The sequence below is a fragment of the Rhinolophus ferrumequinum genome, chromosome 24 (assembly GCF_004115265.2).
Source record: "Rhinolophus ferrumequinum isolate MPI-CBG mRhiFer1 chromosome 24, mRhiFer1_v1.p, whole genome shotgun sequence".
Taxonomy (NCBI): Eukaryota; Metazoa; Chordata; class Mammalia; order Chiroptera; family Rhinolophidae; genus Rhinolophus; species Rhinolophus ferrumequinum.
This window is the reverse complement of record NC_046307.1, coordinates 40,947,624-40,965,750: the sequence shown is the minus strand read 5'-3', so window position 1 is coordinate 40,965,750 and position 18,127 is coordinate 40,947,624. Positions and strand designations below refer to the sequence as shown.

The following is an 18,127-nucleotide window of genomic DNA, read 5'->3' as shown; positions in this document are numbered from 1 at the left end:
AAAATATACACCCCCTTTGATGCAGAAGTTCTAATACTAATAATTTATCCCTCATACACACTTACATGGACCTGAAGACACGGTACAAAGATGTTCAATGAAGCGCTGATGGTAATTTAAAAAGATTAGAAATGGCCTAAGTATCGCTGGAGAAGGGATTAAAATAAATGGAATACTATCGCAATGTGAAAGACTGTTAGACCTATATGTGCTGATGTAAATGTAAAAAGACTTCTAATGTTAAAAGAAAAAAGAGAGAGCGAGAGATCTAATATGCTGCCAGTCTGTTCATGCATAGGAAACTACTGGAAGGATGTCCTAGAAACGGGGAGAGGCTGTCCTTGAGAAGGGGGGATGGGAGTCTGGGCTGGACAGAAGAAAGTTGCCATTCTTCACACTTTCCACTGTTTGCATTTTTTAACCCCACACATGCATCACTTTATCAAGTTTGAAGCAAAAGTTTACCTCTGGATCTTAGGTAGCCTCCAAATATCTGACACACGAGTGTGGTAGCCTGGGTGTGTCTGTCTAATCTGAAAAACAATGGCATGAGAGATGAGTTCTACAGAAATTACAGATGCTATGACCATCTGTTTAAAATCTATTCGAGTTTAAAAGCAAGTACATCTGTAAAAAGACAAGAATTCAGGCAGGAGAGCCACAAAATAAAAGGACATCAGTATGCGTGGCAGCCAGAGGACAGTCTTCCTGACCAGGACACAGGGAGGGTGGGAGCAGGATGGGGGGAAGGAGGGGCTTTGAAACCAAGGCAGGAATTTGGCCCTGAAACAAAGAGGAGAAGGAAGCTACCCTAAATAAGACCGTGACACTGAGTGTGAAGACCGGCTGATGAGGGTAGGGGACATGGAGCGTTGTTCTGTTCCCTAGTCGATGCTCACCCAGACAGTGGAAGCCTGGCTGAGGCAGCGCAGGCAGCAGTGGGAATGGAATGGAGAGTATCCGCATGTTTAGGAAACAGCAAGTGGATTAGGACTTATTGTCTAATTGTTTCTCCAATCTTCCTCATGAGTTTGCATTTAGACTTTAAGGAAGAAATTGCAGGAATTGGTATCTGACCAGAATAAGAAAAATGCAGAGAACAAATACAGGTTCAGAGGCTGGAGGTCAACAGAGAAAATGTTGGGCACAATTGGAAAAGAGAAGTAGTTTGGATCTGCAAGAGATGCTGATATCCTCATATTAAATAATAACAGGACCAATATTCACTTCCTGACATCTATAATTAAACAAATCCAAATTGTTACAGTCAGCAAATCTTTTTACATTTTAATCATTTTAAGATAATTGCACATGAGGAAGAGGCAGGCAAACTCAAAAGGTGATGCAAACACAGAGCTCTGCACCTTCATCGGAAAAGGCCAAACTGAATTCTGGAAGCCGGGGCCACTCAGGGAGAAATGACCAGCTGCCGCTGTACTTACTTATTGCTGCCGTTCAAGCATGCTTTCTGCATAGCATCAACAGTGTACTGAAGGAACTCATGGGCATCTTCTTGGTTTCCAAAACGGAAGTGCCTAGCTATACCTGTAACGTTTAAGACAAAGCTTTAGCATCACATAATATGCCCGGGTTATAACCTCCAGTTACATCTTACAACAGTGTTGGTTAGAAAACACCTGATAATCATTTAACAAGGGAATAGCACTAACACGAGCTACCCTGAGAAGAGCCTGGACCATCCCCAGAGAGTAGCCACAGTGATGCTATGGCTTTAGCAAGGTAATAAAATTGTACTTCAATAAATTCAACTTGGGCTGTATTTTCTCAAAAATTTCCGAATGTTATGTTAGTGCACACATCTTAAATTTGGTGCTAGATCTCTCTAAGGGATTCCATGGAAAACATCAATGTCAAAACCTATCTAAATTCTATCCTGATTACCTACACATTATATTCTCAGTTGCACATTAACATTTCAGTCCTATTTCTAATTGACCAAACAAGTGCAAAACAAAATTACACAAAAAAATATCAAATGTATAAACAATGTAACAATAAAACATTATACTATATAGAATTTTGTGTATGAATATATATATTAGCTTAAATCGTTATTGCCAATATTCTACCAGTTATGACCTACAAAAATGGGCAATTTCATGATTCAACCGTGTATGTTTATATGTTCATGGGTGTATATACACATACACACAGCAATGACATTTTCTTAAAGACTAGGTTTAAAAATGTTAATTATGCCTGATATATGTATACACACACACACACACACACACACACACGTGTGTGTGTATCTATCTAGCTCTATACCTACATATAAATAATTAAACAACAAAAAAATCACTCTCAGCTAAAATTCTGCCAGGATCCAACGATGTTTAAAAAATGTTTGCATTGTCTGCTCTGGCCTGTTAATAACACCAGGGCCAATACAGCACCTCTTTAATCTTTACCAGCTTTTTAGGCAAAAGGATTATAGTTTCTAAATGTATAATTATCCACCCCTATAATTACCTAGGTAGATACCTGATTAGGTGTTTTTTGGGGGGTTTTTTTGGCATGCATTTTTTATTCCAACTCAGTTAATTAAGGTGGTGTAAAAGTTTATTGCAAAAAACACATAGGAAGTGCATAAGAAAATTTCATGCAATCTGTCAGGATCATTACAATGCAAGAGAAAAATTTAAAAGTAATTTAAAAATTAAACAGAAAAAGTGAAATTTATCCACAAATTTGCTAAGTTATGAGAATAAATTTTTCTTTGAGGAATAATTAACTTTATTTTGGCAATTACTGTCACTATATATTGTAATATTCATTACCTGAATTAAGATGAACTCAAAATTATTTAAAGAAATCTGTGGGATAGTATTAGAGTTAGTTTTACTCAGCACAGAAATCCAAATATCTGGCGGGGGGGAAGGGAATCTTTGTAAAATTATGAATGTTTTTATTAACAAATTGAGTTTAAAAAGTTTTTAATTTGCTATATTAAACTGAATACTGCCTTCTTTATTTTAGTGTCATCTTTTGCTTTAAGGTTTCAAAATGTATTCATATAGTAAATGTTTTACTGAAACTGTGTTATTAAAGACATCTCCACGTATGATAAAATATATTTGTTTTTTATAATACACAAGGGGCTCATCTCTTACCAGTTAGGCCATTAAGACCAATTAGCTAATAAATACTAATATAAACTACTATAGATGATACTTACGCCGCATCTCATTAATGACAAACATCGGTTTAATAACATCCCCAGGATTACTGAGTGCCTGGGTAATATGTGCTTGCATTGTACACATCATACAAAATCCTTCAGCATGACCTGAAAGATAACAGATGATAATCCTCCAAATTAGTAAAATATGGCTGTATCAAGGGATAGCATAAATAAGGGACACACTCCTGAAATGAAATAACAATAACAGCTACCATGTGTCATGCATTGAAGTATATACTCTTATTCATTTTCATTTAATTTTCCAAAAATCTAAGTGATAAGCATATACTGGCTATATGTTATAAGAGAGGAAACTGAAGCTCAGAGTTTAAAATTTGCTCAATGTCAATTAGTTATTAAGTGGTAGACACACAATAATAGAGTCATACTCTAATTTCAAAGCCTGTCTTAACTACTCCCTAGACTAGAAAAATAAGAATTTTTTTCTTACACTACCATGTATTTCAAAGGGTAAGAGAATGTCTCCATACTAGGGACTGCAAATCTCTCTATAAATACTCTGGTTTTTTGGGCCACATACAGTGGTCTCTGTTGCTGCTTTTTTTCTTTTTCACACAAGTTTCTAAAAGCATGAAAACCAGTTGATAGAGGCCACGAATGCTGCTAAACACCCTACGAAGCACAGGACATCCCCCACAACAGAGAATTACCCAGTCCAAAACATCAATAGTTCTTAGGTTGAGAAACAGTGTCTTAAACTACAGGCTCTCAGAACCTGCCTAACAAAGCTTTAAAAGTCTCGAAAGGACCAAACTATTTCCAATTAACATAAATGTATCTCAGAATAAAGCTAAAAAATATTGATAGGAATAATCATTTTTTAAACATCCAGCACCCAACAAAAAATTCTAAAGAATACAAGGCATGCAAAGATGCAGGAATGACCAATAGCAAAGAGAAATAAACAGAAACAGATCCAGAAATGACACAGATAATACAATCAAAAGACAAGGACATTGAAAAAGACATTATACATATATTTATATGTTCAAGGAGGTAGAAAAAAGCAAGTACATGTTAAGAAAAGACATGGAAATAGGTCCAAATCTTTACAAATATAAAGTAGCATTTCTAAGACGAAAAACACACCAGGTGGGATTAATAACAGATTAGACACAACAGAAGAAAAGATAAGTGAATTTGAAAACTTAGCACTACAAGTTATCCATAATGAAATACAAAGAGAAAACAAAAACCTCAAAATAACAACAAAAAGATAAGCGTATCAGTGAGCTTATCTGATATGCTCAATTTGTCCCTAATAATATGGATTATAATAATTGGACTCTGAAGGTGAAGGGACAGAACAAATAATGATTGTTTACAAAAGTACAGCAGAGGGAGTTTTCTTAGGGTGATAGAATGGTTTTGTGTCCTGACTTGAGGTGGTGGTTACAGGAATCTATACCTGTGTTAAAACTCATAGAAGTGTACACCAAAAAAAGTTCACTTTATGTTAATTATAAAAATAAGTTTTTTAAATGACTGAAAGTTATACAAATTTGAAATAGTCATACATAAGAACCTCAATCAGCCCCAAACAGAAGAAACATGAAAAAAACTACACAAATTGCTTAAGACAATGATAAAAATTTTAAAGAATAAAAACATTATGTATATAGGAACAAATGTAAAACTAACAACAGACTTTTCATTAGAAACAATGCAAGCCAGAAGACAGTGGAGTAACATCTTTCACGTATTAAAAAAAAAATGTCAACACAGAAATCTATACACCATGAAAACATCTTTCAAAAACAAAAACAAGACTTCCACTCCTGGGAAGATGGAGTAGAGGTACTTTTCTCTATTCCTCCCACTAAGTAAAACAAACAACCCTAGACACTGTACATAAAATAAACATAAGAAGACTGTGAAAGGCAGAGAGAAAAAGACAAGCTAGTAACCTCAGGACCCACGGAATGAATGGTGCTGAGTTCCCTGAATTTTCTTTGTACTTCATATATTCCAGACTTGATGCTGAAGACACCAGCAACCTGGAAATATCAAACAAATGGAGCAAACAAAGCCCCAACGAAAGCTTTCTTTCTCTAGCCAAAAGACCAGGAAAGGGGCAGCCTAGCAAGACAGAAAACTTTCAGACAGTAATCACTCTCGTCTAGCCAAATACCATAGGAAAACTGTAGCCCCGTCCCTACCCATGCCAGTAAAGGGCAAATGAGGAGCCTAGACTTCCAGTTGCCAGGCTGTACTGAGGCATCCCAACCCACCCACTGAGGTAGTGTTAGGGAAGGTGGATTAGAAACGTTCATCCACGCTGGGTGGTAACAAACCACACCCCCATCTCAGTGTCAGTGAAGATCAAGTAGGGAGCCTGGGCTTCTCCCCCCATCCAGTAGTAGAGGCAGTTCATCAAGAGCTCATAATAATCTTAATGGACAGAGCTTCGAAACATATGCAACAAACTGATAGAACACAAAGAAGAAACAGATTCACATACATATTTTATTTCAACGTCACTCTCTCACAACTTGATAGAACGAGCAGACAGAAAAGCACTAAGGACAGAGAAGATCACCTAACAACATTATCAGTTAACTAAACATAATCAGTGTTTATACAAACTCCAACCAACACAGCAAAATACACATTGTCCTTAAGTACGCATGGAACATTTAGCAAGCTAGACCATGTTCTGGTGTATAAAACAAGTCTCAAGTTTAAAAGGATTCAAACAATAAAAAGTATATTCTCTTACCGCAATGGAATCAAACTAGAAATCAGTAACAGGACAATTTCTGATAAATCCCCAAACATTTGGCAACTAAACTTACCTCTAAATAATAATAAGGACCAATTAGAAAGTATTTTAAACTAAATAAAAATACATGATATATCAAAATGTTTGGGAAGCAACTAAAGCAGCCCTTAAAGGGAAATGTATAGCATTAAACCCTTATATTGGAAAAATGAAAGATCTCAAGTCAGATGACTTAAGCTTCGACCTTAAGAAACTAAAATAGAGCACATTAAATCCAAAGGCAAGTAGGAGAAAGGGAATAATAAAAATAGTAACAAACATCAATGAAACAGAAAACAAAATAAAAATGAAACCAGGAGTTATTTGAGAGCAATTAAGATGAATAAAGCTCTAGTCAGACTAATCAGGAAAAAAAAAGACACAAATTAACATCAGGAAAGAGAGACAGAAAATCACTACAGATCCTAAAAAGATTGAAAGGATAATAAGAAAACATTATGAACACTTTTATGTCAACACACTCAACAACTAAGACAAATTCCTTTAAAGACACAAACTACCAAAGGTCCCTGATGAGAAAATAGATAACCTGAATAGGCCTGTATCTATTAAAGACATGACCAAGTGGGCTCATCGCAGGAATACAAGATTGGCTTAACATGCAAGCAAACACTCAACATCGTAAAGGGCATCTATAAAAAATCAACAGCTAACATCACGATTAAAGGTGAAAGACTAAATGCTTTTCCCTGAAGGTTAAGAAAGAGACATGAATGTCTACTCCACCACGTCTATTCAACACTGTAATGAAGGTCTTGGCCAGTGCACTACAGCAAGAAAAAGAAATAAAGAGCATGCAGACCTGAAATGAGGAAGCAAAATTTTATTTATTCATGAATCACATGATTGTTTCTATATAAAATCTTAAGAAATCCTTTTCTAAAAAACACTACTGGAATTAATAAGCGAGTTTAACAAGGCTGCAAGATATAAGCTTAATATCCAAAAATAAATTGCATTTCTGTATTCTAGCAATAAACAATCAGATATTGAAATTCAAAAAATATTACCATTTATAATAGCTTCCAAAAAATAAAATACTTAGGGATAAATCTGATTTTAAAAATGTGCACATTATAGTTGTACACTGAAAACTACATAACACTGCTAAGAAAAATTAAAGATCACCTAACTAAATGGAAAGGTATCCCTTGTTTGTGGATCCGAAGACAACATTGTTTAGATGTCAATTTATCCCAAATTGATTTATAGATTCAAAACAACCCCAATCAAAATCCCAGGAAGCTTTTCTGTAGAAATTAACAAATTGATTCCCAAATTCATTTGGAAATGCGAAGGACCAAGAATGGCCAAAACAACTTTGAAAGAGTTATTGAAAAATAAAAATAAATATATAAAATATATAAAGTACTGAGGGAAAAAATAAGAAAAAGAAGAACAAAGTTGGACTTACCTGATTTTAAAACTTTTAAATACACAGTAATCAAGACACTAAGTTATGGTGTAAAGATAAACAGTGGAACAGTGTAACAGAATGGAGTCAAGAAATAGATCCATATGTATATGGTCAGTTGATTTTTAACAAAGGTGCAAAGACAATTCAGTGGAGAAAAGACTATCTTTTTAACAAACAGTGCTGGAACAACTGGACACATCCATATTGAAAAACATGAACTTCGATCCATTCTTCACACCATAAACAAAAACTAACTCCAAATGGATAATTGACCTAAATACAAAAGCTAAAACTATAAAAGTTCTAGAAGACAACATAAAGAAAACGTTTGTCACCTCTGGTTAGACAGACTTCTTAATACACCTAAAGCACAATTGGTAAAGAGAAAATATAATGAAGAGGCATTCTTCAAAACTGAAAACATGCTCTTCTAAAGGCAGTGTGAAGAGACTATTTTCTCCAGACTGGGCAATAATACTTGCAAATTACATATCTGATAAAGGACTTCTATCCAGATAATATAAAGAACTCTCAAAACTCAACAATAAGAAAATGACCCAATTGGGCAAAAGATACAAACAGGTTCTTCAGCAAAGTAAACATATGAATGACAAATGACCATATGGAAAGATTATTCATTGGTGAAGTGCAAATTAATAGCGCAGTAAGACACTACTATACTGCATACCTATTAGAATGGCAAAAATTGGAAAGACTGATCACTCCAAGTATTAGATGAGATACGGAGCAAAGGGAACTTTCATTCACTGATGGTGGGAGTGTAAAATACCACAGTCCCTTTGGGAGACAGCTTGAAAGTAGCTTCAAGTTAAGCACACACATACCACAGGACCACACCATTCCACTCCGATTTACCCAAGAGAAATGAAGACGTCCTTATGAAGACTTATTTACAAATATTTTTTGGAGCTTAATTTGTGATGGCCCAAAATGGGAAACAACCCAAATGTCCATCAATAGGTGAATGGAGAAAAAAATTGTGGTCCATCCGTACAATGGACTTCTACTCATCAATAAAAATTAACTACTGATACATTCAACAGCATGGAATAATGCTGAAATAATTGTGGTGAGTGAACGAAGCCAGGCAATATGAGAATATATACTGTACATAATTCCACTTACACAACATTCTAGAAAACACAACCTAATCTATAGTTGTCTGGGGGGGAAGAGGCAGGGGGAGGGAGGGTAGAAGGGAGTGATTTCAAAGGAAAACTGACAAACTTTAGGGATGATGAATAGGTTCATCATCTTAATTGTGGTGACAGTTTCATGGGTGTATACAAAATGTCAAAATGCATCAAATTGTGCAATTTACTGTATATCAATTATAACTCAATACAGCTGGGGAGAGGGGGGGGAGAGAGAGAGAGAGAGAGAGAGAGAGAGAGAGAGAGAGAGAGAGAGAGAGAGAGAGAGAGAGAGAGAACTACCAATAGCATAAAAGATAGGCACCTAATTCTGGACACGGGAGCTGCTGAATTTTGGTCGGTCCTCTCTCGCTGTCCAGGTGCCAGTGCTGGGTTTTCATCCACACCCTACTTTCATTAAGTGCAAAAGTAATAGGAAAGCTGTCTGTGGGGAATGAATTATGGACTTAGAAAGGGAGAAAATGAGGGCAAACAGAACGTTCATTCTGTAATTTAAAACTCACTTGGCACAAACACTTCTAGGCAGTGAGATTCTAGGTGATTTTCTTTTGGTTTCTTTAAATTTTTCTGTACTTTCCAAATTCTTTACAAGCATTATTTTGCTCTTTTGGGGGGGGGGGGCGGGGGAACCATTTTAAAAGAACCAGTTTAAATTCTCCATTAAGTAAAGAACTATTCAAAAAGAAACCAAGGGGTTTTTACCCTGATAATTAATGAATAGCACTTGAACATACACATGCAAATCTGAGCATTAATGTAGATCAAAGAACAGGAAGATTTCATTTATAAAGGATGAAGGATATTTGCAATATATGTCGAAGGTCAAAACCTCAAAGAACAGATATGTTCTAAATTCTAAATTTTTCTAGTCAACCACTAAGTTGGCTTTCACCTAATTAAAGACCATAATAGGTTTTAAGTGATTTCCTGACTTTTAGGTTGAAAACTGAGCTCTCACCCGCTACAGGGAAAGTGTCCTGTATGAATTTCTAGAGGTTCCTCTGCACTAAGGCTTCAAGCCTGTAAAGGAATCAGGCCTTACGACACAGGGTGGATGCCAGGACAGCCGGGGTTTCTTAACCCTGCTGGTCCCACTGTTGGTGGCGGACATTTGTGTCACATTTTTTAGCAAGTGTAGAAAGCCAGCAGGAGGTTCAGAAATGCCAACTGCTGATAAATTATGTTTCTTTTTAGATAGCTTCACAGTTCAAATTAGGTACAAAATGCTTTTTATGCAACCTGAGTACAAATCCTAAGAGTCTTCCTCCACAGTTTCTACAAGAATAAACCAACTCCTTAGTGATCACAGGATTCTTGGCTTAATTCCTCACTTCCATATTAGAGGAAAAAATGAAAGGTTAGTTACCACGACACTACACACATAACATAACACAGAACACTTACATGTCTTGGAGTGTTCATGTGATAGCATATAATTGGCGAGAGGTGGTGTGTAAGTTAAACACTGCAATGCTGCATTGGCAAAACAGGTATTGCCCAAGTTCTGGAGCCCAGCTCCAACTCTATGAGTCTGTTGCCACTTAAGACAAATCTTCTCAGATGGAAAAAGAACTTTTTGTGGAGGAGCAATGCCATCACCGAGGGCTAGAAAAATAAACAACAAATATTTTAAAACAAAACTTTGCATGCTTTTGAAGATAAATAAACAGCAACCCATCAAACCTGAATCTGATCAAGATTCTCAACCTTATTACCAGCTAATGGGAAATACAAGGGAGAAAGGGACAGTTTTAAAGACAGCAGTCAAAATGTGGAAAACTCTAAATAATTTGGTTTCTTCAATAACTAAATTACAAGGACAATGGTGGGGGGTGAGAGGAGGTTAGACATTAAACGGGAAAGACTTCCACCAAATGCAAAGTACAGACCTTAGACCTTATCTGGATGTTCAACAACCACCTCTTAAAAATAATTATATGACAACCAGGGAAACTTGAATATTGACTGGATTTTTAATATAAAGATGTTTTAATTTTTTAAAAGAACTATTTAGATATACACATTAAAATATTTACAGATGAAATATGAAGTCTTGGATTTGCTTTAAAAGGATGTGGAGTTGGGGAGAGGCGTGAGCAGTGGCATAATTAGCCGTGAGTTGATAAATGTCAAAATTGACTGACTGAGTACGAGTGTTCATTATAGTTACTTTATATCTATTAAAATGGTTTCACAATGAAAAATTTTGAAAATAAGTAACACAATCAATAGACAGTACAGGACAAGTCGATTCTCGGTACCATTTGCTGTGGATGCTTTTACTCAGCGGCCCACCGCCACTGTCACCCTCACCATCATCTCGCGATTGAGGCCTCACTCTCTGTCAGCCTCAGTCGTGACGTCATCCCCATTTTACCAAATGTAAAGACACTGGCTGTTCGGCACCACTATACACATTTGTAAGTATACTACATATACGTGGTCTACAAAAGATTTTCATCTATTTTTAAGACTAATAAACAGATTGCTAATAACAATTAATTCTAATAAAACTCAGGGGAAGCTCAAAAAGCAACTTATTGAGGAAAGCTCAAAACCATCCATAGCAAGACTACTTTTTCAAAAGTTTGCCAGTCCTTGGTGCTCCCGAAGACTGAGATGCCCAAGAGATGATTCTGTATTTTAGCAGAGATATTAATGAGTATTTCAGTACGCAAAGGTAGGCTTCAGCTTGGTGGGGAATGGAGCGCAAAATCAGGAAAAGAGAAATGAGTGTGTAGAAAGTGGACGAGGGCCCCCAGAAGGGCAAGGTGGGCTGATGTAAGCTAAGTCCTGAGAGAGAAGCGTCTAGCAGCTTGGATGGAGTCTGAGCAGACATCCCGTGGGAAAGTCTGTCACCTCTATGTGTAACTTTCAATTAAATTGTTTGTTTTGTGATTACAAAATTTCCCCCCACCCAAAACACCTTCATCAAACCACACCACACACCCCATATCACAACATCACTTTTACTAAGAAAACCCAAAACAACATGAAGGCCAAATTATTCTAAGCCAAACAACGTGCTATGTAGGAACTAACCTATTTTCTTTGCATTTCAAAGCTTCCAAATCCAAAAGCCTTAGAAGTACCAACTAAAGTGTCAATGCCTTATTTATCCAACGAGTTTTAACAAATGTAACCACATTTCTATAGTTTTAACAAATGCAACATTTATAATTTCTGCATTCTTTCAACTAGCTTTAGTACTATAGATGATATTGACTGGTAAAAAAAAAAAAAAAAACCCCACCAAAAACCCAGTATTTTTAAAAACATCTTTAAAATTTTAAAAGATAGACATCTATTTAGGGAACTACAGTTAACTGACAAGTTAACAAAATGCTTGCCCATCTCACTTCTCACCAAGATAAAGTTTATCCTTCAAAAAATTAGAAACAAAAGAAACCACTAATATCAGAGTACCTAAAAATAACCTACCCTATTATGATACATGTTAATCATGAACAAGCAACAGAGGAAAAGGAAGCCTGTCACAATGTAACTGCTGCCCACTCAGGTGGCAACATATCTTGCAAAATAAGCCCCGCCTGAAACTACCAAGCCATTGACAGCATTTATCAGGAGTTTCTTGGAGTGATCCTGTCTTTTAAAAAATACCTTGATCCTTTTGTGGTGATGGCTTTGATTTATCAGCTACAGATGAACTTGAATAAACTACAGCACCAGGTACTGGTCCTAAAGAAAGCGTGTGATTTGAAACATCATTTAACGAAGACACAGCACCCCAGCTGGCAGAACCTGCATCCATGTCTCCCGGTGAGACTGCCTCAGAACTGCCAGGCTGATTCTGATAGGCTGATGGGTCTGAAGATTCAGAAGCTTTGTCAACTATGGTCATTGTTCAACTCTGCAAAAGACGAAAAGTATACATTTGTTTCATAAAGTTAGAAAAGTAATCGACTTATTTTACCATTAGATGTCAGAAAGTTATTTAAGCCATTTTGAATTATTTTCAAACAAATCACCCAAATATAAAAAAGCAACAGAGTATTTTTAAACTTTGCAATCATTTCCCTGGGACATTTAGCATTGTGCTAATCTGAACATATCAACAATTTTAAATTGTAAAACCTTCAATGAAATATTTGACTATATCTTGTCATTCTAATTCCTTGCCTCCTGAAAGTCTGATATTTCAGTTTATAATCAGGTATCTCAATTTCCAAATCCATACATTTACCAAATACCTACATTTTTCTCTCTATTGCTTAAAACTAGAATAGAAATACACTAGTACATTTGACTCAATTTTCAATTCATATATAATGCCTCAGGGAAAAGTCTCAACTACACAAAGAAAATCTAGCTTTAATTTTGAGCATAAAGTTCAAAAGACATTGTTTGAAATACACTTTTTTTTAAATATAGGAAGTCTCACTTTTGAAGTACATTTTTCTGAAGAGGCTCATTTATTTGGTAATATATGACTTTTTAAACAAAGCCCCATAATACATTAGTGACATCAAACTTGAACACAAATACATGTTTTAAAAATATTTAATTATCATTTTCTCTCCAAGTCCTATTTTAAAATCTTAGGACTACCCCTAATTGAGGATCTTCTATGTACTGGGCATTTTATTAATCGCTGAACTTACATTAACTTAATTTTCACAATGAACCTATGAGAGATTGGACAGAATCTACAGGGTCTATAAAAGGGAGGAACTATAACCCCAACTAGTCAGCACCTGGGACTAGGCACCAGGTCCAACATTCCCAGCTAGATTCCCACTGGCTGTACCAACCTAGTCAATAGAATGCTTTTAGTTATGTTTCCCAAATTGCCCAGTGGCCACCAAATCTGGTAGGCCACTCCTCTGCAGATAACCTTCCAAGTGGACCCCGACTGCCCCAGCACTACACCCTAACCCTAGACCTGGCGCTGCCTGAGCGAGGAAGCTCTGCAAACACTCCCCATGGTCCATTCCCGCCTGTTCTCTCTGGGCTCTGCGCACGCTGCTCTTTTTTACCTAACTCTCCCCCATCCTTCCACCTCCGACCAGTTAACACTTCCACTTCTCAGTTTAGAATTCACTTCCTCTGGGACACTTTCCTTGACAAACCCCTCCCCCAAGACTGGTTAGAGCCCCTTCTATCGGCTTCCAGCACGCTGGTACCGATTTATACTCGTTCTTTTTCCATCATGTTCTTATTTATACCCCCTGACCTGGAATCCAGAAGGCTTTCCATACATGTGTTGAACAAATGAATGAATTCTGGAGATAGAAAGTAACCAGTGTTTGCTTTTAGCACCAGTTTGTGCTTTGTGATTTATACACAGTATCTCATGTAATCCTTAAAAACTCTGAAGTAGGAATGGCTTTAAAACTTGTATTAAAATACATCCAGTACAGTAAAAGGACAGTAAATACCCATGTACATGCAATCTCAACAAGTGTTACAATGCACTGCCTGCTCACAAAGTTTTTTTAAAAAAGCCTCAAAATTTTGTTGTAATTTTTAACTAAGGCATGATTTTCACACCCCAAAAATACAATCTAAAGAAACCTTTTGGAATCTTATGTAGAAACAGAAGAGTAGAGGTTAATTAGATCTTAATAAAATAAAAACTGAACTGAAATTTTAAATCAATCTAAGATACTGGACTTTCATTCAAGAAGAACACTTAAGCCATATTGTCCAAATAAAGTTTACACTTTCCTCATCTAAGAGTCAAAAGGAATTATGAAACAGTGTGGAGACAATAGTAAGAAAACAAAAGAAGAGGAGGAAGAGAAGTAGGAAAAGGAAGAAAGTTGAAACAGTAATAAGGAAAGGTTAATCTAGCCTTATTTACAGTGACATTAAATAGTAAGACTTTGATTTTCCCAGGATAAACATCCCTTCAGGGCAATCATTAACAAATGACCAAATAAAACCATTTTACTGGCTCCAATTGCTGGGTTTTTTTTGGGGGGGGGGGGCGGGGGAGCTCTTAAGTGAAAAAAATTAAGGAATGCATACATCTCAGTCATCAATAACTGTACAGAGGTATAATTTTGGGAAAACAAACCCAAACCATCCGTATGTGTTCATTTGTATATTCAGCCAATGAATTCTTACCCTACAACCTATGAGGCATAAAACAAAACGCCATTGGCTACAGAGATGAAACCTTTCTAGAAGCCGAGCAATATTGTGCAGGACCTATGATGCACAGTCACACGCTCTTTAGTCTCAATAAGGCTTCTCAACATCCCTGTTACAAGTCTCGGGGCTTTTAAGCAACTACTTAAGTGAAAATTAAAAATTTCTCTCAACATCTGCTGGTGATAGATATACAAAGTTACAAAAGCCTGTTTGGAAAAAAAATGAGTACTACACAGAGCAAGGCTGGATGAGTGTGGAGGAATGAGACAAAATGACTTCACGAGTATTTCCTTTGCTGTAAGTACAATTTTTATTCAAAAGTGTTAAAATTCTCAGTCCCTTATGTGGTATTTCATGGTGTTTCTACCCAAAGCCAAAAAGAATCACACTTTTTTCAAAAAAAGAATAAGTATATGCTATTTAAGTATAGTAGCACTCCACATACATTGAGGTACTATCAACATCAGTAAAAAGAAACTGTTACATTCTGCTTTTTCATGAACAATGCAATCCACGTTCTCGCACTTGCTTTAAGACACAATCTTGACTTCAATTACTTTTAAGTCAACAAAACAACTAAGCCTTAAACCTTTAGAAATGAAACATTGTAGACTGTATTCAATGTCATAGAAAAGAAAGTGAAACTGACCTTAAATAAAAACAAATAAGTGAAACTGATTATTCATGTCCCCTATGCACTTTGAATGAAAAATACAGTCGAAAGAGTAGAATTACGTTTAAAATCTACAACCCTCAAAAAATTTTCTGAGTCTCCACAAAAATGGATGAGAACCTATAACACCGTTGTTATCTTGAAAAAGAGGCGTTAACTAGTTTTTCAACCAGTTTTACTGTTATTTTAGTGTATTTACTTTAAATAACCAACATGTTTTCCTATAAACAAATCAACCTTAAGGCCTTTCTGAATATAAAAGAGCTATTCAACAAAAGTAATCTCTCAACTGCATTCATTATAACGAGGTTAAAGTCCTAGATTGTAAAACTTCCGTCCCGTCAAATTTTCATTTCAAACATCTGAAACTTATCTCCTTTTCCACCCCCGACCCCTCCAGGTAAGTTGGTTTTTCCTGTCCCGAAGATAAAGAACACACGCTTTTGGGGACGCACCGCCGGGGCCGCACGGCCCCTCCTCTCCCCCGGAGGGTGCCCGCTCAGCCCGGCGGCCCGCGTGGGTAACTCCGGCACTCGGCGGAGGAGCCAGGTGGACCGCCCCGCGAGGGCGGACCGGCGCGGAAGGAGGGCGGCGAAGGGGCACCCGGGTGGGAAAGTTTGTCTCTTTTGGGGGTGGAGTAGGGGTGAGGTGCGAGCCCCGGGGTCCGAGGGACGCTCGGGCGCCGGAGGTGGCAGCCACGCGGGGGTCAGCGGGCGGCCGGGGGACGCCGGGCTCCGCGGTCCGCGGCCAGCACACGCCCACCCCGGGCAGACCGGTGCCGGCCAGGCCGCCCGGGAGCCGCCCGCTGGGCCAGGTCCCCGGGCCGAGGGGGCGATCTGGGGCCGGGTGGGGGTGGGAGGGCAGTGTCCATGGCAACCAGGGGGTCCGGCCTCCCCCCGCAGCCCGCCTCTCCCGCGGCCCCGCCGCCGCGGCCTCCGCCCCCTCCCCAGCGGCCTCTCCGGGCCGGCGGTGTCGGCACTGCCACCGGCGCGGCGGGGTCCCGGGCGGCCCGCTGCTGCGGAGGGGGCGGCGGGCAAGGGGCCGCGCCAGCCCCCGGCGGGCCGCGCCGGCAGAGGGGTGGCCCGGCCAGCTGCGGCCGAGGCGAGCGGAGCGCTCTGCGGGCCCCACGCCGGCCAGCGGCGGGCGGGAAGGAGGCGGGAGCTTACCTGACCCGGCTCGGCGCTCGCTCCATCCCCCTCGGCCGCCGCCGCCGCCGCCGCCGCCGCCGCACACAGCCCAGCCGCCCGGCGGGGGACAATGACGTGCCTCCATCCGGGCACCGCCGCCGCCGCCTCCGGGTCAGCGCCGCGCCCGCCGCGCCCCGCCGGGCCGCCAGGGGGCGCGCCAAGGCCGCGCCGGCACGCGCCGCCGCCCAGGGGCCGTCGCACAAGAGGCGCGGCGCGGCGCGCAGTTAACGGGCCGTTCGAGCGCGGGAGGGGCGTCGCCAAAGCGCCGCGGGCGCAGGCTGGAGCGCGCGTCACTAGAGCGCCGGGCGCCGCGGAAGGAGCGCGCTGATTGGCGGGGCCGAGACGGCGCGGCGCCGCTGGGTGAGGTCCTTTCCGCGAACGATCGGCGGCGGCCGCTGCGCCGCGAGGGAGGCCCGAGATAACCTCGCGGTGTCCGCGCCCGGGCCCGGTCCGCGCCGGTGCACGCCGGACATGGGCTCCCTGGGCCCCGCAAACGGACACGGCTCCGGAAAACCTCCCTCGTGCGCTTCGCCGCTATGACTGCGGCGCGGGTCCCTTGGCCACGCCAACTCGCCGTCCGATTTCACAAATGTGTGTTACAGTAGGCGGAGGACATTAAACCTGAATCCGGAAAAGGGCAGAGCCCATGCCATCACGGTTTCATCTCGATGCCGCGCTTTCCACAGTCTTTGGGGAGCAACTAGACCAACTCTTGCTCCCGAGTGCCAGATCCATGATCCCAACCAAGTGTTGGATGTTTCCACCGCAAGGTCCAGTAGAGACCTGGTTCATGGTTGCGTCTCCCCTCCGTCACGACCCTGCTCCTCTCTCCCTGCTTTGATTAAGGACACGGCGCTCTCCTGCACTAACCTGAGTCAGTCTCTCTCTCTATCTCTTGTCTCCCCCCCCCCCCCCGGCACATACCTTAACCCCTTGGACCAAGTCACATCCCCCCACCTACCCTGGGGCTGTGATCCTCACCCTCCCCGAGGCGACCTTTTCCTCTGGCCACGCCCATTTCCACAGTCTCCTTTCTGGCGCTCCCTCTCCAGTCCCTGCACTCCCTTTTCAACCTTCTTACTGTGGCCAGATGATCTTTTGTTTTTCTTTCTTTTTCTTCAAAACTAATGTATTTTAAAGATGATCTTTCAGAGACACACAGGTCAGATGTTGCTCCCCTCCTCAGAGCCTTCAGCCACTTCTTGGCCCACAGAAAAGTCTAAACTCCTTCCCCAGGCATTGAAGCCTCCAGTTGCCTTTCCTCTTTTATGTGTCCCAGCCACTTTTTTATGTGTCCCAACAGGCTTTTACCGGTAAACACCCGCTCCTCCATGTGCTTATCGAACTCCTACGCTGTGCCACTCCCTGGAGCCCTTCTTAGTTCCCATCAGAATCTCATCACTCCCCCTATAGATTTAGATTGCATACATCTTACGGTAGTGCTTACTCCACTATTATTATGAAAGAAATCACTGAAGTGATCAAAATATCAGTTATGTGTAGGGAGCAGAAGTACTTTGAGGAAGTACTCAGAGGAAACAAAAAGGGAA

General features: G+C 40.1%; 1 protein-coding gene across 2 annotated transcripts in view; it reads right to left on the bottom strand.

The window, feature by feature from the left end:
- USP42 (ubiquitin specific peptidase 42) overlaps window positions 1-17,558 on the bottom strand; it is a 33,932-nt gene extending 16,374 nt beyond the window's left edge. Inside the window, exons 1-6 of one of the 2 annotated variants that reach the window (XM_033095657.1) lie at window positions 17,539-17,558; window positions 12,222-12,471; window positions 10,005-10,205; window positions 3,200-3,310; window positions 1,443-1,545; window positions 466-533 (exon numbers count right to left, since the gene is read on the bottom strand). In XM_033095657.1, coding sequence (XP_032951548.1) covers window positions 466-533; window positions 1,443-1,545; window positions 3,200-3,310; window positions 10,005-10,205; window positions 12,222-12,462 — 724 coding nt within the window. In that variant the 5' untranslated portion in view covers window positions 12,463-12,471; window positions 17,539-17,558. Of the gene's footprint in view, window positions 1-465; window positions 534-1,442; window positions 1,546-3,199; window positions 3,311-10,004; window positions 10,206-12,221; window positions 12,472-16,556; window positions 16,668-17,538 lie in introns of those variants that run through there. The other variant, XM_033095656.1, reaches the window with a different exon arrangement.
- Between the last annotated feature and the right edge of the window lie 569 nt (window positions 17,559-18,127).